General features: G+C 44.9%; 1 protein-coding gene across 4 annotated transcripts in view; it reads left to right on the forward strand.

Annotated features, from left to right (window-relative positions):
- AMOTL1 (angiomotin like 1) overlaps positions 1-23606 on the forward strand; it is a 149245-nt gene that overhangs the window by 109661 nt on the left and 15978 nt on the right. For all 4 annotated transcript variants that reach the window (XM_036028652.1, XM_028515210.2, XM_028515206.2 and 1 more), the window contains 2 exons: positions 17086-17231; positions 20776-20925. In XM_036028652.1, the coding sequence (XP_035884545.1) occupies positions 17086-17231; positions 20776-20925 (296 nt within the window). The remainder of the gene's footprint in view (positions 1-17085; positions 17232-20775; positions 20926-23606) is intronic.

A 23606-nucleotide genomic window follows, 5' to 3' on the forward strand; every position in this document is an offset into this window, starting at 1 on the left:
GGTTTGTGTTGTATGCGTTCAGAAATGTTTCTGAAGATTTTAACCTTCTGGCTCAAAGCTAAAACATTAATAATGCAGGCAAAGATGCCCATCCAGCTTTATAGTCAGTGTTTGTTCTGAGCAGACACACTCCATTGTGTTCCAAAGGCATAAATGAGAGAGTGCAGAGGCACTTTTCAACCGCTTACAGGTATCTCAGTGCGGACATGTGCTGTAATTGAATCTAGGCAGGGCATTTGAAGCAGGCTTGCAAACAGTGATACCTAGCTGGTTTTTCAGCACCGGGTCTTCAGGACACTTTGTGCCATCGCCATGCTTTGTAATTGTTTGCATTAGCTTCTCCTCTCCTGGTGTGCCCAAGAGATGAACTGAAGATGTTATTTTAAATTTACAGGTAGGTTTTTTTCTTAATGAGTTGTAAGGATGAGCACACCACATGCCATATATGTTACAGATATTTCCCCCAGTTTTTTTTTTTTACCTTTGATCATGGTGTCCTTTATTTTACAGAACACTTTTTAGTAACTATATTTATGCCTTCTAGGTTTTATGGCATGCTTAGAAATGCTTTTTCCCACTTCAAAATTATAAAAATATTCACCTCTGTTTTTTTCACTTATGATTTCATTGTTTGCAAGACTTATATTTTAGAAGCTAGTTAGGGAGGAAGGGTAGAAGAGACATTCATTAGGAATTAACCTGGAGGCAAGCAGACTTGTTAACAGGTATTTTAGTACCTGGGTAAGAAAGATGGAAGTCTCGATCTAAGACAGAAGTCGTAACAGAGAGAAGGGGAAGATAAGCCAGTACCAACTGAATGAGGGCAGCAAAAGAGACAGAAAGGAGTGGGACAAGAATAACTAGGTGAGTGGTCAGTCTTCCAATCAAAAGCAGATGGCACAGGTTGGGATTAGATAAAGAGTTCAAGTTTGAACATGTCGAGGCATCTCATACTTTGACCTGTAGGCAAGCGAGCAGGTGCGATAACCACAGGTGCCCCCGGGCCTGCGGGCTGGTGATGGGCCATGCTCTCTGCCAGGCTTTCACTTTAGCATGTGGGTCCGGAATGGCAGGTGTGAGTTACTACCTCTCTTCATAGTTATATTAATGTGTTCTATTATCTGTATATTCTTTTGAAACTCTATTATAAGAACACTTTTCAAATGCCTAGAAATCATAATTGTAAACATTGCACACTCAAGAGGAGCCATCCTTTTTAAGTGAGTCTTTGAGATTCTAGCATTTAGCTAAGAGAAGGGCGAGACCGCCAAGCAGAGAATGGTGATTTCTCTGTATAATGCATACCAAGGAGCTAAGGCTCACCTGAGAAGCCTCTGGCAACCCCCATGGCCAGTGGGGAAGTTAGAGGGAAGCAGAAAGTAGAGAATAACACCATTGGCTTTTTTTGCTAGGTGTTTATGGTGAAGCTAGGAGTTCAGGTTCAACAACACCCAAGGTGCTCTGGCAGTGTGAGCTGTCAGTAGGACTTGAGTAACACTTCCTTAGTTAATGGAAGGGGAAGGTCCTTTCTGGCCTCATTTCTAAATTTCCTTGCTGTCCAGGGTAGTTTTCCTTTCAAGACTGAACTCTGTTCTTTCGCTGGGGCTTGATGAAGGCCCTGGTGGACTGCCGGGGCACATACCACTTAGCTTACAGGGAAAGGTGAGCCTTAAACAGGGTGGTCCTCGGGTTCCTCTCAGTCATGTTAAATTTGCTGAATTAAGTGCTTAGACTTTGGTGACTGTGACGAATTGTTTTCTCTATCACGTCATGGTGTCACAGTATTCTCATTGGAGGAATTCAGAGTTTTATGTGTTTGTTTTCTGGCTGTACTTTTTTGTTTTTTAAAATATTTTTGCAGCCAAATTGTTCCTGAAAAACAGGATATCCTGTGTGGTCTGGCTGGGTGCAACTAGGGCTTCTTTGTCCTTTAACTTCTTCGACTTACTGAGATTTCTGGTTTTGCTATTCATTTCTTTGTCTCACACACACACACACATGCACACACACTCATGCATGCACACAGACATGTGCATACACACAATAGAGTTAGGCTACTGTCCAGTAAAGACAGAGCCCTGGGAATGTCTGTCATCTTCTCAGTAAGTGAAATTTTGTAATAGTTTCTTTCTGAAAACTGATAAGTACACAGAATTTCCATCATCATGAGGCCAGAAAGCCAAAAATAAAATATTAGACGTGGGGAAGCTAGATGGGTAGAGGTGATCTTATTACCTCTTGGTAATATTCTTGGGTTGGGTGGGAGCTGATTGGCTCTGGCATGCATGTGTTATTCCAGCACACAACCAGGCTGTGTTCGAGGACGCCAAAGAACTTAGCACCACCCCTCTGGGGTTCTTTAGGACACCCAGGTTCAGCACATTTGGTTAAACCTAATTCTCAGTGAGTTAGATACGAACTGTTAGATGGTATCTCTCTCTAAGAAAATGTTTTTTGAGCATTCAGTTATTCATTTAAATTAATGAGTAATGGGTATAAATGAGCCAGGACTCATATATACTTTTGATTTTGCTCTTAATTTCCATGGGTTTAAAAGTTTTAAAAAATATGTGGGACCACCAGTTTTATATATTGTTTTAAACATAATAGTAAGTTACTGTTTCAGTGTGTCTTGAAATCATCTTACCCTTGAATCTTATTTTAAGTACTTTGATGTTTTGTCTCGTATAGAATGTAAAAGAGACTAAAATAATTTTCTGAAAGAAAATCCCTCTGGCTTTTGTATTTCCATAAGGGCTCATGTGAAACACAAAGCAGAAATTACAATGATGTGAACATTAATTCCGTTGACGCTTACAGAGGATTAAGGAGGTTGTTTTGGATTCTTGTTGCGTTTCACTACATCATGCTGTGGGGCTCTGCAGGCTTCGTTAGGAAGGGCAGGTTAGGTGTTGTCGCACATGAGTGCACTGGGTTTCCTCCCCTGGGTGCTTGCAGCTCCTCCTGACTCAGCGCAAAGCTCCTACTCTGTGCATTCTGTAGGGGCACCATTTAGCTGCATGGATCTCCTCCACTAGAGGGGAGGCCTACAGGCATTCTTTACCGTCATCTATCACCAGTCCTCACTAAAACACCTTAAATCTTTATGTACTCGATAGCTAGCACTCAATAACTATTCAGGCGATGGGTAAATGTGGAAAATCCTTTTGACAATAGGCTTGAAATTTTCCTTGTGCAGCATCAGTATAAGTTCAGAAGTATCCTTGAGATCTTATTTTATAAATTGCCTTAATTTATAAATTAGAACAAATGTTCTTTTTAGCTCAGTGTTTCCTAGTCATGTTGGAAGATGCCCCTGGTTAATTTCTGTTATTTCCAGGCATTGAGCAAAACTATTTTTTGAAAACTGGCATTAGACTAGAAGCAAATTAATAATGCTTGAGTTCTTTTTTTTGCCTTCCTTCTTCCTGCCTTCTTTTTTTTTAGAGGATATCCAGGGAAAGGGAAGGGGAATCTTTCAATGTTAGGAACAGTGGTATTTTTCATGAAAATTAGTTTAATATAGTTGATTTCTGACTCCCTTGATTCCTTGTCTTTTACTCTGATGGAGATACGTTGGAAGTGGCAGTTGCCGTGCTAGGTAAAGGTTTTATAGCAGCAGGCCAGATGCTTGCCCCGACCAAGCTGTAGGCTGTGCCAGGCACCGCAGACCTGCCTGGGCAGAGGGGGAGGAATTGTCCATGAGGCCTGGCAAGGTGGCATCATTTCAGTTAACAAAATTTTCTTGCTGTAAATTTTTAACTGATTTTCCTTAAACATGACCGCTATACTTAGTAGGACTGTGCAGCTCTAAAAAATAAAAAGTTTTGTAGGCACAGCCTCAAGCAAACAATTTTGGATCAGTCCCTGCGTCTTCTAATTCCTGCACTTTCACTAACGTGCTCAGTGACCTAATGGTAGATGATCTCCCTGCACCTCCATTTCTTCAGGAAGCAGAGGATTAAATCTAAATCAGCCAGAGCTCTGAGGAGGAATTGATGGTAGGAAGTGTGAAGAAAACTTTATAAAGTACATTTATTCTGCAATACTTCTTCCTATCCCCTTACATCCTTCCTCCACCTGTTTTAGCCCTCACCTTCTCTGGAAGTTGCTGCCAGTGTTCAGGGCTGGGGAACGGTCCATGTTCCCAAAGAACACCGGCATGGCTCACCGAGCCTTCAGAATTGGGAAGCCGAGCATGTGCATGCTTAAGCCACTTGCTCAATCCTGACAGGCAGCACTGAGAAACGTGAAACCTACACGACGACCAGAAGTGCACCCCAGCTTCTGGGCATCTGCTTGTGTTCCATCAGATCTTCTGCCCAGGGGTGAAAATTAACACTACTCAATTAGGCTGGTTTTCTGTGCTTGAAGAACCAGAGCTGATCCAAGAACTGTCTCCTGGTCGTGTGTTGATGTCAGGTCTCTAGTAAGTGAACATGCCTTCTGACTTGTTTATTTGCTTGACATTCCTGTTTGGCGATGGAAAAGTCAAGTGTCTTAAACTTCATCATAGTCCCCGTTCCTTGCACCACATAGCTAGTTGGATGGGTGGAGTAAGTACAGTCTGAAAACCATACCAAAGTTCATAGGCATTTCATGTGGTATCAGGGAGCTCTCACTTGTCCTCATGGTTCAGAGCCAGGAGATCCCCGTTCAGGTCTCAGCTTAAATGAATGGCAGTTGCTCAGAAAAGGCTTGAGGTAGGATTGGGTCTTCCTTTTGTCTAATCCCCCAACATCCTGTGCTTTTCAACACTCCTCACCCTGAAAATACGTGAGTGGATGTTCAGGGTCAGGCTTCCCTGACTGAACTGCATGCACCATGAGGGCAGGGCCCTGTCTGTCACCCTCACCCTTATAGTCCCACGTCATTGCGTTTCCGGAACCAGACACAGCACCAGGCACTCACAGGCATTTAATAAATATTTGTTGGACACTGAGTGACCTGATGGTCATTATCATTTATTCAAATAGTTGTTGGCTACCTCCTGTGAGCTAGCTGTGTTCTAGGCTACAGGTCAGCAGAATTTTTCTATAGAACTCCAGGTGGTAAACAATGTTTGGCTGCAGCCACTCAACTCTGTCCCTGTAGCTGAAAGCCGCCATACGTGATCCATAGACAAAGGGGCGCCTGAGCTCCAGCGAAGCTTGATTTACAGAATCAGGCTGCGGACTGGATGCAGCCTGCAGGCCATGGTTTGCTGACCTGCATTCTAGTTATGGAAGGGAAGAAAAAAAAAGAACCGCAGCATAAGGAGGATGGAAGATAAAGAACTTCAGAAGTATTCTTGAGATCTTATTTTATAAATTGCCTTAATTTATAAATTAGAACACAGTTGTTATTTTCTTTCCTGGATGAGTCCTGCACTCATCTTTTACTTAAGCCTTAATCAGGTGAACATGATTATTTTCATTTTAGATAAATAGACACATAGAAATGTAGTCACAAACCTCAGTTATCCGTCCAGTTGGCATCCAAAATTGGCTACTGATGGAAGATAGGGCCAGGTGGGACTAGCCCTGGGGGTAGTCATGGTCATTAACTGCCTGGGTGGTGAGTCTCAGGGTTGCCCCTCTCGGCAGTGCTACCGTAGCAATTGACTGCAGATCTTAAATAACAGGCTCGGAGAGGACTTTAAAAGTCACAGCTCTGGTCCCCAGCAATGCATGTGTCCTGTGAGTGGAGCTCGTTAAGAAGCCATTTGATTGCCATTGTGAATTACAACCTCTCTGGAGGCTATTGTTCTGATGGTTAAAAATTTATCCTCAGATGGTGTTACAGGTTTGCTCCCCTGTTTGCTCCCCTTCAGGTCCTGCCTCAGGCCTGTCTGGACATGGTCATTTAAAGGCTGCTGACACTAACTGAGTATTTACTATGAGCCTCTATAGCTACATTGTCTCTGTTACAAGTATCTAATAGATGAGGACGCTGAGGCACTGGGAGGCTGAGTAACTTGCCCAGGGTCATAGACACTGGTGAGCAGAGAAGGCAGATTGTGAACCCGGGTCATTCCAACTCTGGAGCCCATGCTCTTGCTGAGCTGCTGTTGGGGAGCCACTTCTTGTGTTCCGGGGAGGTGGGGAGATGGGGTAATGTGAGAGGTGGCAGCGTTGGACTCCTCACCCTGGTTTTAGAACTCATCGAGTGAGGCTTCCGTGTTTCACTGACAAAGAAACTGTAACCCAGAAGCATCAAATGGTTTGCCCAAAGCCCCTTAGTTGTTTAATGGGTAAACCACAATGTCACCTGGGACCTCCTTTTTTTAATTTTTTTTTCTTTCCTTCTCCAAAAGCTATCTCTGTTGGCTCTGGGGGGGTGATGAAAATTTCACATTTTTACCCCTAGAAGAATTTGGGGCAGGAAGCAAATGTAAATAATTTTGTACTAGAAGTCTTCTTTGGATGCAAATTACTTAGCCCAGCACTCTGACGTAACAATAGTGTATCCAGGTGTTCTCAAGGGACTTTTAACTACTAGAAATCACAATTCGTCCTTCTGATTTCTACATCTGTCTTTGAACCAGAGACAATTATAATAAATGGCCTTGTCTGATAATCTAGTATCTCCTCAGATATTAAAAAAACAAAATTGTTGAGACCAGGATAAAGTTTAGAGTCTTAAAAAAATGTTTTCTCAAAATATCTATGAAATTAAATCTTTCATTCTCTGTGATAAAAATGAAATATAAGCAGATACGATGAGTAACTCTGTGGTGTAGCTTCTTACAGCTAGTTTTTTAAACTATTTTGGTTCATTCATTGTAGTGAGGTCAGACAGCTATATCTTAATGGAATCCCAGAACTTGGAGGGCATAAAATGTTTGCTTTAAGTCCAGAAAATTTGGTCTTAGACCATTAAAAATAAGCTTGCATCTGTTACTAATTTTCTTTTTTGCTTACAAAGACTGGTTTGGTAGAAAAAAGAGGAAAAGATCTGTTCAAAGCAAGTTACAAAAATGATCATGGGAGGAGCTGCAGAAGCTAAAGGAAGGGCGGAAGTATAATCGCAGGCAGCACATTGCTTTCTCTCCGATCATCCCAACAGGAACCACTTCTTTACCGACACGACACGTAACAGTTTCCCCAGCCTGAACTTCCACCTTTGGGCCAGGTTTTGATGTTAAGCCATTCAAAGGGCCCATTTAAAAACCATAGTTTTACATATACATATTATAATAATGCCTTAATTAAAACAAACCTAGGTATATCATATAATATATAACTAATAATATATGCCTATAAATATCTAGGTATTGATTTAGTTATAAATACCCAAAATAATATGTATACCTGTATTTATATACAATAAAACAAACCTACACATTCTGAGAGTAGAGTGTGATGAAATGCAACGACTGCCACAGCCAGGACGCAGGACCTGCGGAGCCCGTGGAGCACCTCCTTTCCTCTCCCCGGCAGCCGGTGTTTGCTGGTGGTGATAGAATGTTTAAGTCTTTACATTGGTTTCTCACTGATTCGCAAACGTGTATAGTCAAAACCAAATGCTCCGTGCATCCCGTATTTATGTGGCATTTTCAGTCCCTTGACTGATTTGCTATTAAGCTGTCAGTGGTGATATGGAAGTAGCAGCACATTTTTATTTTAAGTGAAAAAGAAAATAAAGTGGAAGGCTGAACAGTAGTACATGTGGAAGCTGAACTGGATGAATGGGTATATAGTCAATTAAGCAAGATTGCAAACTACACATGTAAAAAACATTATGAAGGTTAAAAAAAACTGAATTATACCTCAGTGTGTACATACAGTTTCGAGAAATAAAATGCAATAGGAAAAATGACTTGATAAGAGAAAATTACATTCAAGAGAATTTGTGCTGAGATTCAGATAAATATTTTATCAAATTGTACCTCAGACATTTTACTTTTGGTGCTACAAACTCACTTTGGGGCCTGGTTACGAAAGGGCAATAGGTAAATTATATAGAGTAACAAAAATATTATATATGTGAAGACCAAAATGTATGGTTTTCCTCCATTAGGTCAATAGAAAATTTGATGGTTAGGCTTAGTTCCTTTCCAATGATAACTATCTAAAAACTGTCATTTTAAAATTTTATTTTAAACATTGAGATAGAATTTGATCATGTATCAATAATAGTATCCTCTTATTCAGTAACCTGTTGCCTAAACTTATTATATCTCTTCATGTAAGAAATACTTCTGCCATCTTAGATTCTTACAGTCCTACAAAGGTACCAGGGTTCAACACACTAGGAAGTAAGCCAGCAGGGAAGGATGGGACAGCAACGTCTGCCTCTGCACCCAGAGCACAGGGCAGAGTACGGCCAGGACGCTTGGGCACCCCAACGTGTGTGTGCTGGTTTTCCTGCATAGGAGCTCTGTCTCACTGAAGGAATCAGAAAAACTCCATGAGTGTGCAGCGTTAGGATACTCCTTGAAAACTAATTAGTATTTTAGAGTAATTTTGCTGCCATTATACTATGTAAAAGGGAAAAATTCTATTTTCCTTTTAAATTTGGGCAACAAAGTTTGACTAAATCCTTCACACTTCAGGCCTTGTCTCACTTTCTCATATTTATTCATCTGTCCAGAAGATTTCTTCCCTACATTTTAACAACAGCCATTTCCACTAATCTTTGTTTCTTTTTGTAATGTCTAAACCAGTGGTTTTGAAACTCAGTGGTTGTTTGAAAGAACGCTTACTTGGAAGCCCAAAATGTCAAATGTACAAAAACCAAAAACCATTTCTGGTTGAGACAGGGGTGCATTTTTCAGCACCCCCTGTTTCCTGCTTGGCCCCGATGTCTCCTCTCCCCCTCCCCTCCCTTCCCTCTCACCCAGGGCTCTACAGAAGAGTTTGGTTTGAACTCCTATTCTGAATTTTCCTTGTCAGAGAATTCATTTAAAAACAGTTCACTCTCTCAGCCATCTAAGACGAGCCCTCACTGGAGTGTTCCTGTGTTGGTTAATAGACTATTCAGCCACTCGCCCACTCACAGCCCATCTCCCGTTGCCTGGCGGAACCATGGCAACCTGCAGTGGGTACAGGGACCGCACAGAGCTGAAAACCCTCTCCAGAAATAACAAGGTTCCTCACCTCGGAGACTTTATCGGCAAATTTTGAAAAGACAACAAAAAACCAAGCCAGAGGCTTTATGGGGTTAGCTTTGTATATATTACTTTTTCATTGCTGAATTAATGATTGTGGCTTTTAAAGGTAGATCATCTTTTACATTGCTTCACATCAAAATAATCCTCATATAAACAGATCACTCTTATATGATATAAGCACTGCTCTGTTTGGGTTATATTTTGGGGGTCTCTCTCCGGGTTCATCAGTTTGACTCCCACAGATGTTAAGAATGAGCTCTTGCGTGTAGGATGTCTTTGAGGCAGAATGAACCTAAATAGTTTTGTAAACCGTGAAGTAAATGAAATACCTTCCTGTTGACTTCCCACTCTCACAACCTCAGAAGAAAGAAATTACTCCTGGTGTCAATAAGATCGTCCGATGGAGCTGACTCCCCGAGTACCCCACAGATTGTAGCCAACCCATGGAATAAACTCTGCGCAGCGCCTCTTCCGAATTGCAAGATACGGTGCCAGGGAACTCAGGGCTGAAGGAAGGATCCTTGGAGTAAGAAAGAATAGGAGAAGATATTTTAGGCAGGGATAATATGGCAAATAAGTATTTGGACATCTTTTCATAAGAGAGAATCCATTCATCAGCATGTGGAGTTTTCTAGTAACCAGAATTAATGCGATTAGTGTTGGTTAGCATTATCTTAATCTTTACCAAACTCCCAAGTCTCTTGGTGGAGAAGGGAGTAGAGGTGTAAAGAACAAAGAAGAGTGTCTTAGTGATCTTTTCATTACAAAAGGAAAAACTCGCTTGCACTAGCTTAAGCCCAAATACAAGGACTATTTTTTAAGGACATGGGTGTGATAGAGCCCCTGGACAGGATGGGCAGGCAGTCCTCACAAGGGCCAGGGACCAGGGCTAGCGTGTCTGCAAATCACGATGTAGTTCATATTTAGGGGTGTGTGTGTGTGTGTCTGCTTCCCTCTCCTTCTTAACATGGACTCTCACCCACCTTTCTTCACCCATCTGCTTGATTTTTTACTTTCTACAGTACTGCTTTCTCTGTTTCTCCAAAGCACATGCTGGAATGTGACTGTTAGCGCAAGAGCTAGGCGGCCTGCCTGCACCGTTACCTCTCACAGGCTCCTACTTGCACATCCGGAGACGACAGACTGATTGGCCTATCTTGAGTCACATGGCCCTTCAGGTTTGATCCTGTCAAATGGGAGGGGTGGGCAAGGGCAGCTAATGCAGGCGTGGATACTTGCCAGAATTGAGCCCTGTGGATGGAGGACTGCGGTGGATAGCTGTTCAAAACAGAGCGTTACCTGAGCAGACACTGTGAAAGCTGTCTGCTCCGTGTAGATCTCCAGAGTAGGACACACCTGCCTCTGGCAGGCCGCTTCCCAGTGAACCTCCAGTGCGGATGTGGGGCCCCTGCTGTACACACAGGTGACCCAGGCACTTTCAGCCATGCCCCCTCAGCCTCCCTACCCAGCCTCTCCTTTGGCCTCTTCTCTAGCCACGTCCTTTAAGCTGTCTTCACTCAAGGAGGCCCAGAGCTTATACTCCTTGCATCAACTTCATCCGTCAAAATGAGACTTGTAGTCACCAGCAGTTTGCAGGTTTGTTGGATCATGCCGGCCTCCTCTTCCCTTAGCTCTGTCACCACCGCTCCCTCTTCCTCCATCCAAGGCAACAAGAACCTTTGAGAAGTGCCAGAGAAATAACTGCAGAACTAGGCACCAAAATGCACTAGTTGTGCATTGCTGTGTGAGCTTATGGGATTTAGAGCTTGAACAGAAGTAGCTTAGTTTGTATTTCTGTCTACAGACTCATGCACACACATACACAGTGCAGGACAGATGTAAACCTGCAATGAACTCGCCAGTTAAAGCGCCAAACCTTGGTTCCAGCTGAAATAAAAGAAGAGGGAGGAGAAGACCTGTCTTTTTTTTTTTTAACCTTTCAAGCTTTCCAGTGAATAATCACCCTTTGGTCAAGCTGGCAGCAGCTGGACGACTCTGCCCCTCCAGCTATATTGGGCTTAGGGAAGAAATTCATCAAAAACCTATTATATGAGGAAAGGCCTAGAAATTGATTCCTATATGAGAAGAGCCAGGTTAAAGCTTGCCTTCCTCATGAGCTCCAGCTGTCAGTTGGAGCACTGAATTAAAGACTAGCAGTGCAGCACATGGTACTCGACACCCTCACTGTTAGCCCCACATGTGCCCAGCCCCCGATATTTCTTGGCAGAGGTTACTAGGACCCACCATAATTGACCCAGCCAGCAATTAAGCTTAGTGCTCATATAGTAACTCAGACACAGTTTCAGGGAAGTGGAAGGCACGCTCCCCTCCTCCCAGGACCAAACTGGAATTAGGACTAAATTACTGAACAGTCATCCTGAATGACCAACTGAGGACTACCTAAAGAGAAAGAAGTCTTATAACAAAGGATTTACAGAAGAAGCCCCATGGAATCTAATCATCTTATTTGCTGAAATCAAAGCAGGAGCAGGAAGGGAGGAGAAGGGGAAGGGAGAAGACGCAAAGAGGGCGCCTGGCAAGGAAGTAGTTTAGGAAGCTCTTTGTCCCCGAGGCACCCCCTCGACTTCCTGCTATTCCTGTCCCTCCCGCCGAGAAGCCTTTCTAAAGAGAGCCTCCCCCCTCCACTGCCTCAGTTCCACTCATAGCTTTGATGCCTGCTGCCTGAGCTGTCTAGGATTGATAGTTTTTCCTACCTAAGTTAACCACCATGAAAAGCAGCCATCATGGGAACACCAGCCAGCACCCCTGGATCCTGGGTCTGAGCAAGCTGTGCACAACCAGGCCCTGGTATGCACTCACATGCCTCAGCGATTAGCAATGAGCCACTTTACTCACTGCCAACGACGTCCTTCTTGTTATCAGAGGTCAGCATCTGAGATGACATGATGGTCTATAAAGCATGTTCTTCAGACATCTAGAAGGGTCCAAGAAATCACAATCCCTGGAAATTCTGGCTGGAGCTGAGTTTCCCCTGGTACACAGCAGGCACACCAAAATGAGACTTCCTTCCCTGGGTTGCCCTGTACCCCTCTAACTTTCTCTTCTGCCCAAATCATCACAAAGTCAAATGGCCAGTCTTTTTTCAGAAGCATGCACACTCAAGATTTGGAGAGAGGCTCTAGTGGAGCTAAAACAGTGGCCACCAGGTGATTTCCATTCATAGAAAATTTGAGAGGGTGGTGCTGATCTCATTGCTTATGACCATGAGTCCAATCAATAAATGTTTCCTGAGTGCTTAGAAGAAAAAAAAGAAATAGTTTCAACAGATGGTCCACATTGGACCTTACCCAGAAACTGGGGGAGGGTCAGATGCAAAGGGAGCATCTTCGAATGACTGGGCCCAGTGCTAGTTTCCGTCCACTTCCCTTTCCTTAAGCAAAGAAACTAACCTGTGGGCAGAGGCACAACTACCATCTGATCTTGTACAAGTATCACAGCTCATTGCACTTCAGTTTTCTCAGTTGTCAAATGGAGTTGTGAGGAGTTGATGAGGTTCTGTTGCAAAGTTCAAGGCACAGCTCCTAGGACCCAGTAAGCCCCCAGTAGTACATGTTAGCTCTTGTTATTTAGGTGTCTGTTATGTGCCAAGCCCAGTGGTAGGTATTTTACCGAGTCATTTCAACCCTCACAACAGTCCTGTGAAATCGATCTTGTTAGTTCCATCTGCGGAGATGGCCGCACAGGGGTGAAGCCCGTGTTCAAGGTGAAGCAGGAGTGAAGGTGCCAGAAGCAAACCAAGTCGGCCTGACTTCAAAGCCAGTGCCATCCCTGTGGTTTCCAGAGTAAACAGTGCTTGAGCAGGCATCTCTGTGTAAATGGGACTGGAGCCATCAGCCTAAACAACTCCCTGCTCCACGCAGTACAGGGTAATTCATATCCACTGAGTAAACAGACCATTCTGGGCAAGAGTTCCCTGTGTCAACCCCTGTTCTAGGAATTTTCAGTATATACATTGGAGCCCAACCAAAAATTCAGTGTGAGGCTGATCTTTCTTGAGATCCCTCCCAAGGGGCTTAGCTAATAATAAACTGAAAGGACCTTCCCATGAGGTGCCTTCACTCCTGGGACTTTCCCTTGACATTTCCCAAGGGATGACTTTTAAAACAGCTCTGACATACCTCAGTCCCCATGTCTCCAGGGAGTTCGAAGGCCACAGCTTCCCCACCCTGTGGGCTCCCTGCTTTGACCTGTCCCTCCTTGCCCCCTTGCCCCCTTGCCTGAATTAGATGTCCTCCTCTGTGTCTGCAGAACGCCCATGCAAGCGCCTGTTAGAGCAGCTTGCACACTCCATTTGCCCACGTCCTTGCCTCTCTTCCCACCCAACTGAGTGCAGAACACTGCTCTCAGATGTCCTGCTCACCTTGTAGTCCCAGAAATTGTCTCACTTTGCAGAGCAGTAACAGTAACCACGGCATTATCATAGTTGACATTTACTGGGTACTTTCTATGTGCAGGTACTGTTGTGAGCCTCACTTTAAAGGTAAGGAAACTGAAGCACAAAAATGCTTTATTTCTAAAGTCACAAAACTGTAAGTAGGATAGCTGGATCTGAACCTAGGCAGCTTGATTCTAGACCCGTGCTTCTAACCAGTTTTCTGATGTTTCCATGCAGTAGATGCTTAATTATCTGACATTTGCAAATGAATACACACGTGGGTATAATAGCTGTATTTTGAGAAATGTGGTATGACCCATTACTTAAGTCTGTGCAGTAACAAGCTGTGTTACAATGGAGCTCTTCTTCTATACTTTCTGTGCCTGTTCTGCAGTTCTTTGCCTCGGCATGCCTGCTCTGGGGAGGCAGCACAGAGCCACGCGTGTGAGCACAACTTAGATGAAGGTACAAGTTCTGGCTCTACCACTGACGAGCATCACTTTTGTGGGTGCTTTGCGCATTCTTAGTGTTACTTTCCTCAACTGGAAATGGGAATAATACTGGTGCCTACCTCATACAGTCAACTTAAAGGAAATAGTAGTATAAGGGAATAAAATGTCACCATTTTGGAACAGTCATTTAACAAGCATGAGCAGGTCTAGTTATTGTTATCACTGTTGTCACAAATGTTTGTTTTTAAAACTTTATTATCGAGAGTACTACTTCCTATCCATGGACTAGGAGTTCTGAGCCAGGGTGATACTGAGTGATACTGCTTGGTCTCAAGTCCAAAGTCACCAAACTCTGGACAGTATTTTGTTCCACGGATTCCAGAGGCCTGCAGAGCATTGCAGATTTAATGGAGTCTTTGTCCATGACCCACATCTTTGTCCCGTAGTTTGCACTGGGAGGTTTCAGTAGCCTGGGCAGAGAAGGGAACCGGGGATGTCCCCTGTCTGTACCAGCCATCTGATGCATGGCGGTCACCAGGTGGAGTGGACAGCTGTGAAACAAAGGCTGTATGACAGAGACTGAATACCTAACATCCAACGAGAGTTGCCATGTATTGTACATTTGGCAATGAACTTCATACATGGTAGAGAATCATTTATTCATTCAGCAATATTTATTGAACCAGGCAGTGTTCTACAGGGAAAGTCCTAGATATTCAGGTTTTTTGTACTTCACGTGTAGTATCTCCATCAACAGAGGAGCCACACACAGTGATGCAGATCTTACCATTCCCATTTGATAGATGCGGGAGCTGAGGCTCGGAGAGGTTCAACACTGCACCTCAGAGCTGCCAGTGGTGAACCTAGGATTGAATCCAGTTCTTCCCGATGCTGAAGTCCATTCTTTAGCCACAATACGATACTGCCTATCAAGGAAATAGCAAATGCTAGAATCCTGTGCATGCACACATGTGTGCATTCGTGTGGGGGGGGGGTGGTAGAGGTGTTTGTTAGTTCAGAAATCTAAGTACTTGTCATCATGAAACAGCAATAATTGTGATCAATTTGCAAACTGCAAGAAGCTCTGGTTTAGCTTCTTGTCTTGAGCTCAGTGTATCGTTTCACTGCATTCGGTCAAAATCAGTGTGTCCTTGGCTGCCCTCAACAGAGAGAATCTGTGTGCTTAGGTTGATATGCAGGTAGAAGCTCTGAGACCCAGTGGTTCATTCACAGGTATGCCTACTGGGTGCCCTGCAGAGCCTGGACTTGGCCAGCGGACACCACACCCACTGAGACGTTGTCTGAGCCCAGGGAGCTGGTGCTCAAATGTCAGTGACTCTGCACAGAAAGTGAAATGCGCCGCTCTGTGCAGGGCTGTGGGTTTTGGGGCCCAGGGCCAGTCGGCCTTTTGCATACCTGCTCCCCATGGGCTAGGAAGGAAGTTTCAGAGGCAGCATTTCAAATGCCACTGAAAAGGAGGAGGTGGGAGGGCAGTCGGACATTGCAGTGGAGCATAAAGAGCCCAAGAGTAATGCTCTGTTCTGGGTCGGGATCTTTGTGGCCTCATTTTGTTTCCAGGGGATGGATGCTGTTGTTTCTGGGCAGCACAGCCACTGCTTAGCTTTACAGGGCTACTTACTCAGTCTGTCATTTCTGAAGCTGTCCCAGTGGACTCTGATCCCACTGACGTAACCTCACAGTGCAGTCAGGCGGGAAGGACGTTGCAGTGGGACATCAGAGGACCCAGATTCTGGCCCTGGCTCTGCCCCAGCTGGCAGAGGGGCTTGGACAAGTGCCTTCACTCCTGGGCTTTCCTTTCTTTACCCAGAAAGCAAACCGGGTGGAACTGGACCGTGGTGTTTCCTGTGATTTCTTCCGGCTCTGAAATCGTGTTTTTGTTAAATGAGTATTTGCAACCTTAATGTGTCCTTTTCATTCTTATGTCCTGTCTTTAAAGCCATGTTTTCTGCTCCTTAAGTACAGCGTTCTTTCTTTTGCTTCAGTGCCCATGGGGCTGGTCCTTACTGTTGGTACTTACTGTTATTTTAATGAATGGCTGTACTAGGAAATCGTGAATGAATGAAACTACTGTCACATGCTGGTGTAGCTTCCAGAGTTTGATTAATCGATTTCTAACTATTGCTGCTGCTATTGTAATTATATGTTCTGTTTTCTAAAAATTTGGAAGAGTGTGCATTGGGATTTGTAACCACCTTTTTTTAATAACGAAATTCTTTCTCATATTAATAACATTCACTTATTTTAATGATGGCGTCCTGTCTTATTATAGGGCTCACAGTAGTTTATTCACTCAGTCCCTTAGTCTTACACATCGGCCAACTCAAGTTTTTCCATATTATAATTTATTTTAAAAATAAAATGTATTGCTTTTGTAACAGGAAAAATGTGTCTGATAAATAAGGCCGGCCCCATGACACTGTGGGTCTGGCCTGCGCAAGCGAAGTGATGCTAGGACGGCGACAGGAGGGCGTGTGCGGAGCCGAGTACAGGCGGCCTCGGCTCCCCAAGTGCAGAGACACAATCCCCATCAGTTATGCTGCCGCTTCCCTAAGCCCAGAGCAATGTCCCTTTTCTTTCTTGAACAGAAGCAGGAGAAAATGTGAGGCCAGGTCCTTACAGGAAGAGGATCCAGCCAGAGATGGGAGGCCTGCACTGAAGCTCCCCTCTGCTGTCTGGCCCCAGAGAAAGAGCTTACACTTCCGGACCTAGCTTTATTTTTCTGTGCATGAGAATATCAGTGCTGTTGCTAGCACTGCCTGCCCATTCACCCCTGGTTTGGAAGATAGAAATGGGAGGTTGTGAGCATCAAATGAAACCATAGGTAAAAAGTTGATTTGAAGCATTAAAGTAAATGTCACAGAATTGAGTTGTTGGAAATATGGTGTCACTGGTTTCCGTGTATCATTCACCTCTGGAGCTGAACATATCTAGAGTTAACAGTGCTTTTTGAGAAAATCCTTAGCTCACACACCACCAGTATTAAGAGGGAGCAAAAGCAGTAATTCGACCCTCAACTCTTTTCATGCTTTTTATTTTTAATGTTTGCCAGATGTAGACTGGCAGTGAGCCCAGAGGGTGAACACCTTCTCATAGACAGAGTTTTGTTCTTGTCTCCTTTCTAGATAAAGAGTTCTTAAAGGAAAAGGAGAAGTTAGAAATGGAGTTAGCGGCAGTGAGGACTGCAAGCGAGGACCACCGGAGACACATTGAAATCCTGGACCAGGCTCTGAGCAATGCCCAGGCCCGGGTCATCAAGCTGGAAGAGGAGGTGAGACGGGGCAGGGAGGGGTTGGCGTGGGGGAGGCAGAGCCCTGGGGGCCTCCATTTCCTTTTTCTAAGCAAGTGTCTGTAACCAGAGCCAACTGCAAGGAGCTGAGTCGGGGAGGGATAGAGGAGACCTCCCAAATAAAAATTAATAAAAACAGAGTTGATCCAACCCGGAGCCAGGCGAGTATGAAAGGCAGACATGAATACATACCATCAGCAAAGGGCTCACTCCACCTCAAACCCAGCCTGCAGCCCATGGGTTGGTTAGTATCCAGGGCTAGAGATAAGTGAAAGGACGTAAAGAAAAGAGACTAACATTTTTTTTAATCATTCAATAGCTCTGTCTTTGGACTCTTGATTGCATTAAAAAGGCAGAAGTCCTCTGATAGGGGCGGGGTAGGGTGGCCTTCAACACACCTGTCTCCAGTTTTCGGAAGTTGGCTCAGCCGTGCAATGACCTGCTGCCCACCCCCACATACAGGACAGTTTGGTCCTGCTTAAGCATTAGGGATTAGTAGTTCCTGATAAAACTGACCATTTAAATTGCTCTGTAAGGTAGACCTTTCCTTTAAGCCTGACTGTGGAAGTAGAATGATGACTTCTGAGGTCAAAGCCTGGGGATTCAGGCTGTGGACAGTGTCAGAAAGGGAGGACAGGTCCACCTGACCAGGAAGCAGGAGCCCCGAGTCTGGGAGATGCACGCCCCAGGGGGTCAACACAGAGTGCTCCGTGTGGTGCCTGATAGGCAGTGAAAAGAGAATTGTTATCAATCTAGCTGTTGCTGCAATTTTTGAAAATCAAAAGCTGTTCCTTCAGAAAACATGATGCCGGGTAACTCAGTGTCTCAGCAAACTTCAGCTTCAAGGTTAAAGCATCTAAAGGGGAAGATTGTGAAGTCTACAAGGGTCTTTTCCACTAGAAGCTGTTGAAATCCCATAAGTCTCGTGTAGGAACTACAGTTTTAGTGCTAGTACAGTCTGAGGAATCTCAGGGCAACAACCCCAGAGTATCTTTCTTGTCACTACTGAGGAACTCATTACACAGGAAAACATTTGCCACAGAAAGTGACCTTTGCCCTGGCTGGCGTGGCTCAGTGCACTGAGCACAGGCCTGCGAACCAAAGGCTCACTGGTTTGGTTCCCAGTCAGGGCACACGCCTGGGTTGCAGGGCAGGTCCCCAGTAGGGGGTGTGTGAGAGGCAACCACACATCGATATTTCTCTCCCTCTCGCCTTTCCTTTCTCTCTCTAAAAATAAATAAATAAAATCTTGAAAAAGAAAGTAACTGTAGCCCCTGAAGGACAGGGGGCCTACTATGAGGACAGGATCCCTTATTATTTTTATAACCGAAATCACTTATCGAGGCTCCTTCTCCATGTGTGGATTGAAGGAAAATAATAAATATTCTTATCTTTTTGTTTTACTATTTCTATGGAAGTAAAAGTTGTGAACTCCTTGAAGACAGGTTCTTTATAATTACCATTATGGATATTTTCTTGTCATTATATTGATGTAAGATCTTTGATTGTGTGTAGCCTTTCCAAGATGTCTCAGGTGTCTGGCTTCTAGGGCTCTCCTGGTTCTTATTCATGTTCCTTTTGAAGGGCCATTTTCCATCCAGATGGCTTATATGGTGTGCTTGCCACAGCCTCCCAAGATGGCTTAGACTTGGAGCCAGAATATTGTGAGTTACAGTCGTGACCCCAGAGTGGATGCATCAGCTGTCTGACCTTGGGGAGTCACTTCGCCTCTTTAGTCTACAGTTTTCTCATCTCTTAAATGGAGATAATAAAGCAGTTTACCTTTTACTATTGGGAAGATTAATTGAAATACTACATATAAAGCACAAAGAAAGCTTGGCATGGTGGTGCTTCAAAAATGTTGGATGATATAATTATTGTTGTTGTTAATCATCATCATAATATATTCTTTGCTAAACTTAAGGCTGATACAAAGGTAAATGAGAGAGATCCATGCCTTCAAGAATCTTGCAGCTGATTAGGGATAATACGAATTCATTCACTTAAGTGTTTATTGAGTATCTCCTCAGTAAATGCCAGATACTGCTCCAGGCACTGGGGACACCCTGTGCACTGCCCAACAGGGACCAAAACAGACCAGTCTCATGGCTTTTATATTTTAGTGGCCACATGCTTAGACAGTTATATACAATCCAGGGTGTATCAATGGTATATGAATGGTACTCACAGAGCACTTGATCGGATAAGACTTTTAGAATAGGAACCTGCAGTTAGTAGGTCCTCAAGTGCCTATTAAATTAAATCAAGCAATCAAAATACAATGAATGAAAGAGCCAGATGAAAATGGATCCCAGTAGCAGGTATAAAGAAGGCTATAAAGCTGCTGTTTTTCCCGCTCCCAACCCCTCCCTTTCACTCTGGTGGCTTTGGCTAGGATACAGGCACAGCTCACAGCAGTGCAGCCTGCTCAGTCAGAACTGCCCGCCCTTCACAGCAAGCTCCCCAGTGACTAGCATGTCCCTGCTTGCCGGTGCAGTCATGGCCGAACCCAGGATCTGAGTCACCTGCACGGCAGCTGCACGCCCAGATGCAGAATGACAAGAAATAGCATCCCATATCTTCTCACTCAGGACCAGAGGGGTACATGCCTCAGCCTAATTTTGGGCATCAGCCAGTTTCCAGAAACGTAGAAGTGCACCAGGGATTCATGACTGTGGCATAGGCTCCCGACTGAAAAAAAAACAAAGTTTGAGGGTAAGAACTTGAAGTTGTTCATCAGGATTCTCAGCCCACACTGGATGTGACATTGACACAGATTATTTTTTCCTTAATTTCCATCTCAGTGATTGTGTTGAGTGTTCATTTATGGCCTTCCTGCCTCTTCAGGGCTGTCAGCTACTTGTCTTAAAGACTTAAATCTTCAGAAGAAAGTTACTCTGCAAATATCTAGGATAAGGAATGTGTGTATTCATTCACCCATACACATGGGCACACACGCATATACACACACACAGTTCTCTGTTATAATAGTAATTTATAAAATTATTGTGGAAAATTTGAAAAACACAGATGAGAATAAAGAAATGAGAAATTGCTATTCAGCCATGGCAATCAACATGGTTAATGGTTTTAAGTATTTCCTTTCGGTCTTTTTCTTTATAGATAGACAGAGTTGTGATAATGCTGCATATAACTTTTTATTCTGGACTTCTGTTAACATTATAGAGTAATCATTTCCTCATAACATCAAAAACTCTTAATCCCATTTCCAACACCAGCAAATGCTTTATTTACTAAGCAGTAACCAAGGATTGAGCTCAGAGTTGTACAGATAGTTGAAGGCAGGTGCCCCAGTGGGGTCTTCAATTCCAAGAATCCCGGCGGTGTTAGGTATAACTGGTGGCGGTGTCTAAACCTTTTCTGTCCCCGCACACGTGAGTGATGGGGGTGAGAGGGTACACGCACTGGTAGGTTGAGTCAGGTCCCTAGGTCATCTGACCCCCCACCTCCACCCAGTGTTGAGAATTACTGGTCTATATGCTGTGCTCCTTTTTTCTCTCCTCAGTTACGAGAGAAGCAAGCCTATGTCGAGAAAGTTGAGAAGCTGCAGCAGGCTCTGACCCAACTGCAGTCTGCCTGTGAGAAGCGAGAACAGATGGAGCGGAGACTTCGGACCTGGCTGGAGAGAGAGCTGGACGCCCTGAGAACCCAGCAGGTGAGAGGGGAGGGGAGGGGAGGGGAGGGGGGGGACAACAGACAACAGAATGGGCATATTCCTTCGGCAAACAGTTCTGCAGCAGAGCCCCTGCTGTGGGCCAGGCTCTGCCCTCTGCACCGAGGATGCAGAGGAAACTCCCTGTCATAGTGAACCAGTAGTGAACCAACGCAGCGGCCAGTGGAGGAGCCAGGCACTCCCCTCACTGGGGTGATGAACCTCCTTGCAGAAAGCGGTGACCCTGGGGACTGGGCATAGGGGAATGTGGCTTTAGACAGCTTCACAGAGAAGGACATTTGAGTTAGACTTTGAAATATGAGTTTGTTGGGGGTTCCCCGGGGAGAAAAGAACATCAGAGGTAGAGGAAGAGCACGTAGAAAGGGGAGAGGCATGCTGAGGTATAGCTGGTTCAGGACACCTGGGTGCAGCCCACAGAGAGGAGACAGCCTAGTGAGTTGCTGGTGAGGAGGGGAAGGCCAGTTTGTGGAAAGCATTTGGTTGAGGTGACAAATTGAACTTGTTCCTATAACCCAACAGAGCCAACAACAGGGTGTTTGTAAGCTAGAGAGGACTGTGGTACAGAGGATTGGGGAGAGCCCTCTGGTGGTGGTGGGAGGGCCTGGGGGGCAGATGGTGCAGAGAGGAGGCCAGCTGGAAGGCTGTTGGTGCCATCCAGGCTGCAGTGGCAACGGGAATCCACAGAGGAGCTAGTGAGGGGGTGAGATTAGTAGGACTTGACCAGCAGTGCAGATGCAGAGGTAAAGGAGAGGAAGAAGTTCAGGACTGTCCCATGAGTATAATGTCCAGAAGCTCCTAATCCTTCTGCCTCGCCTTCCTTATCCTTATAACAGCTATTACTGTAACTCAGGTACAAATAAGCACAGAGTAAAACACCCAGCCTGGGGACCGTGCGCCTTGGCCAGGGGACAAGCCCTGCAGGGTGGCTCAGTGGCTGGACTGGGATCCATACAGGCCAGTCAGACTCCTGGCTCCAGAGAGCACTCAGGCCAGTGTGGTGGGCGAAGCCCTCTCTGCAGCTAATGAAGGGGGCATGCAGTGCATTGGGAACCAGGGAATGCAGGGCGGCTCCATGGAAGTACCTGTTGGATAGGGCATAGTGGTTGTGGTTGAAACACTTGAGAGTACTTGAAAGCGTGCACTCAGGCCAGGCCAGCCCTTTCTCATGGCAGGCGCCCACAGTTCCACTGGGCATGTGTGCTTGGGGAAGGTGTTAGTGACATTGTCCAGAACATTAAGAAACCCACCCGGCCTCTCACCTTCTTGGCTTAGCTGACGGTGCACGAGGCAGGGTGCGTCTGTCTCCGGACTTCGGCTCCTCCCACCCCGTGCCACATGCCCTGGCACTACCGTTGCCCGTCAGCTCTTCTCTGTTGTGCAGTTGCTGAGATCTTAACCTCCCCGGCTGCAGGGCAGGCTTCTCTGATGCCGGGACTGTGCTGGCACCGGTGCCGCTTACAAACCCTTGGCTGACGAAATGGGCACATCTCAATACTTAGGGAAAAAAAAATGTTTCTTGCCAGTTCCTGTGTCACCCACACCCTCCAGTGGGATTACTTATCTCTGGACCTTCTATTCTGAGTCACTGAAACCAGATTTGACTCCATTATCCCTGCTGTGTACCAAGAAGAAATGTGAAGTTAGAATTCTGTGAAAAATGTCTCTGTTGCCGCAGAGGGCCAGCACACTGCTGCTGTCATCTCCTCAGACTGCAGAAACGACGTCCCTGCCGTGCAGAAGGGCTGCTGGCAGGTTCAGGCTTACTTGCAAGGCTGGAAGTTTCAGAATGAAGGCTCTCCAAGGAAATGACTCAGCTTGCATTTTGGGTTGAGTTTGGGGGGCTGATGGCAGACCCCCAGCTGTTTATGGCTGACATGAGACCAAAGGGAGGGGGGACAATCTTTAGAGTACTACAGAACTTCGTTTAACTCAGCATTTCTTTAAAAATAATATTATAGTTTTTTAAATGAGCTTGTTAATCTGTCTTTTATGATACAAAAGAAGAATTTCCTTGTTGTGTTTGCCTACTTATTAAAAAGATGACTGTTACTTTTTGTTTTTTCTTTAACACCTCTGTACCATTTTACCAGTGCTCAGGGCAGTGGGTCAACACAGTGAGCATGCAGCATTCTATGACCCCAGAAGGCAGAGTTTTATTACAAATATATCCACTCAAAAGCCTTGAGTTTCTTACAAATTCCATGTGGCATATACTATAAAATTTGGTCAAATTCCTGCCTGTATGCTTCAGTGTTGAAATTCATGCATTTGCTTAATAACTCATAATGACCTGAATGAGGTGCTCATGAAGAATTGGCAGGGTCCCATGTGAGGCCAGAAGGATTCTGCAGAAATAAGCCGGCTAAGGTGGCCACATTAGGCTTTAGATGGAAACTGACCAGCACAGAGGGCAGCTGAGCGAGGCTATGGGATCATTTCCTTGGGATGTTTCTAAGGAGGGAACTTCTCATCTCGAAGGACTCCATGTCCTCCTGCCTGAGGCCAGGTGCCTGGCTGGGGAGAGGCCGGCAACTTCCTGCATATATCAGTGAGGGCAGTTGTGTGCCTTTGCTCTATTCTTGCTTAAATATTGGTCACTGGTGAGATCCTAGAATAATTTGTATTTGTAGCTTTAAAAAATTGAATGCAGGCATATGGTTCAC

The sequence above is a fragment of the Phyllostomus discolor genome, chromosome 6 (genome assembly GCF_004126475.2).
Source record: "Phyllostomus discolor isolate MPI-MPIP mPhyDis1 chromosome 6, mPhyDis1.pri.v3, whole genome shotgun sequence".
NCBI classification, from domain to species: Eukaryota; Metazoa; Chordata; class Mammalia; order Chiroptera; family Phyllostomidae; genus Phyllostomus; species Phyllostomus discolor.